The sequence below is a fragment of the Micromys minutus genome (assembly GCF_963924665.1).
Source record: "Micromys minutus genome assembly, chromosome: 4".
Classification (NCBI taxonomy): domain Eukaryota; kingdom Metazoa; phylum Chordata; class Mammalia; order Rodentia; family Muridae; genus Micromys; species Micromys minutus.
This window is the reverse complement of record NC_137973.1, coordinates 40,998,614-41,001,399: the sequence shown is the minus strand read 5'-3', so window position 1 is coordinate 41,001,399 and position 2,786 is coordinate 40,998,614. Positions and strand designations below refer to the sequence as shown.

Below are 2,786 nucleotides of genomic sequence, written 5' to 3'. Positions count from 1 at the left end.
GAAAAGGCTATAGGTGTGACACAGGGTAAGAAGAATTGATTTTTAACACAAAATTTCAGGACTGCATAGGGTTTGGGTCATGCAAAAGGGATTGGTATTTGATATCAGTAGTCCTTCCAAGGCAGATTATTCCTTAGTAAACTTAAATATTACCCTGAATAGTCAATAATTTTCCAATATTTTAGTTTTTATGATTTCTATATTTACACATTCTTCTTCAAACATTTATTGCATTTACAGTGAAAAAAGTGAGACTTGGAGAAGCTAGAACACAAATTTAAAGTCAGATTCATGAAGCAGTATCCCTGGCTTTGAGGCTTTTTAATGGCTTATTATAACAACCCAATTGCTACACCTGCATGGTCCTTTATGTGCCTATACATAGATTTTTCTCATCCTACCTTGCCTTCCTCGACCATATAGTTTCTCCATATTTGCCACAAGGAGTTTCATACAGGATCCATATCTTGAAATTAGTACAGTAGATTCAGCCTTAGACTCTGTATAACCATTGCAGGAGTTGGAAGTGCTTCTCCATTTACTTTGTGCTCTGTTGTTGGTGAGTGGCTTTCATCAAAGTGCAACTGAAGAAGAGCTAGGATTCCTTAACTCGCACAACAGTCTCCAAATTTTACATATCACACACATAGTTGGTCACACTTTTCAGTACTAGATAGAACATAAACAGAATAGTCCATTTTGTACTCTGTCTACTTCCTGTGCTGTTGTACCCAAATAGGTATAACTTATTGAAGCCTTAGATGAAAATATGTTAATTTATTTTTATATTATCTGTTTAAAATTGTGGGATAATGCATTTGTCCCTGGTTATTCCTTCACAGCCTAAGATCTCTGAATCAGAGAATTCAAACTTATTTATATGACCTCTTTAAAATGCCATGAAAACAATCCAGAAATAAAACACACCCAGCAACTCATGGAGAGGAAAATAAAATTGATATGAAAAGAGATTTTTTAAATGTCTTAAATGACAACCACTGTCACTGTTTATGGGGGAAGGGACACTGTCTTACAGCCTTGGCTCTCCTTGTTCTCTCTGTTATTTCACAACCCCCCTCCTAGTTTTTATCAATGAATTTCCTTTTAGATCTTTCTTCCTGTCTGTATTACCAGAATACACTCAAGAAGAGTATGCAATATGCAGTTCTCTATCCATCTTTATGTTTTGACCCATATGTTTATGCTTCTGATGAAGTGATGATACCAAGTAGGGAAAAAGAATAAAACCACAAGTACTTATGTCAAATTATTTTCATTCACGTGAATTAAAGAAGCCCCATTCTCCCCTTCACCCACACAGCAGAGTTGATAGAGTGCGGAATAAAAATCATTCTGTTTATGTTCTTGCACAAAGTAGAAACAGCTATATTATGTGTGTTTTTATCATTGTGTTCTTCACAGAAACCAAAGTATGATGACCTTATCCTGGGAAAATCAAACAATGATAGTGGAGTTTGTTCTTCGAGGATTCTCTTCTATCCTACAGCTAAATATTTCCTTGTTTATAATCTTTTGCATCTTCTACCTCCTAACCATTTCTGGTAACCTCCTTATTGTTCTCCTAGTTCTGTGCAACCATGCTCTCCACACTCCCATGTACTTTCTTCTAGTGAACCTCTCCTTTCTGGAGGTTTGCTACACCTCCAACATTGTCCCCAAGATGTTGCTGATTATCATAGCTGACCGGAAGACTATTTCAGTGGTTGGTTGCTTGGCACAATTCTACTTCTTTGGATCCCTTGCTGCAACAGAGTGCCTCTTGCTTGCTGTGATGTCCTATGATCGCTACCTTGCTATCTGCCAGCCTCTCCGATACCCAGTCCTGATGACTGGTTCTCTCTGCTTTCGGTTGGCTACTGGGTCTTGGTTCTGCTGCTTCTTCCTCACAGCCATCACCATGGTCCTGCTGTGTAGACAAAACTTCTGTGGCCCTAATGAAATTGATCATTTCTTTTGTGACTTTGCCCCCTTGATCCATCTCTCCTGCATGGATACTTCACTGACTGAGACCATTGCCTTTGTCACCTCTTCAGCAGTTACTCTGGTACCATTTTTCCTCATCACAATTTCCTACTCCTGCATTCTCACTGTCATCCTAAGAATCCCATCTGACACAGGCAGGAGAAAGGCTTTCTCCACCTGTTCTTCCCATGTCACTGTTGTCACAGTATTTTATGGAACACTGATTGCCACGTATCTTGTGCCCTCAGCCAACTCTTTCCAATATTTACGCAAAGGGTTCTCTCTGCTCTATACTATCCTGACACCTATGTTCAACCCCATTATCTATAGCCTGAGAAACAGAGACATTCATGAAGCTTTAAAGAAATGCTTGAGTAATAAGTCAGGTGTTTTCATATGACATGAAAAATAAAAGTACTATAAGACAGCTGCCTCTGATGTCTGGAGATGATTCTGAGTTCTGACAGTTTGGGAACCAGTATTCCATGTCATGTCTTAAGGAGGTCAAGTCCTACAATCACAGAATCATAGAATCTTATAAAATTAAAAGCCTATAATTAAGATAGAGTGATAGGAGTTTGAAAAAAATATTTTGAATATTCATTGAATGTCTATTATGCTCAAGGTACTTTGCTAGACATGAGAAATTAAAACAGATGAAAAATCAAAGAGACATTCTTTGCTATCATCAAACTCACTGTTTAGAAGAAAGAAAATCAATAACCATGTACTCAGTATAAAATTGTGAATATAAATACAAAATTGTATTGATATGGTGGCTAATGCATATCTATTAGAAGGTC

At 37.6% G+C, this 2,786-nt stretch overlaps 1 protein-coding gene across 1 annotated transcript; it reads left to right on the top strand.

The window, feature by feature from the left end:
* Window positions 1-1,432: 1,432 nt before the first annotated feature.
* LOC308419426 (olfactory receptor 11A1-like) lies at window positions 1,433-2,383 on the top strand (the record flags this gene model as incomplete). Its single annotated transcript, XM_080915153.1, has 1 exon — window positions 1,433-2,383. The coding sequence occupies one exon, from the start codon at window positions 1,433-1,435 to the stop codon at window positions 2,381-2,383; it is 951 nt and encodes a 316-aa protein (XP_080771279.1).
* Window positions 2,384-2,786: the final 403 nt, after the last annotated feature.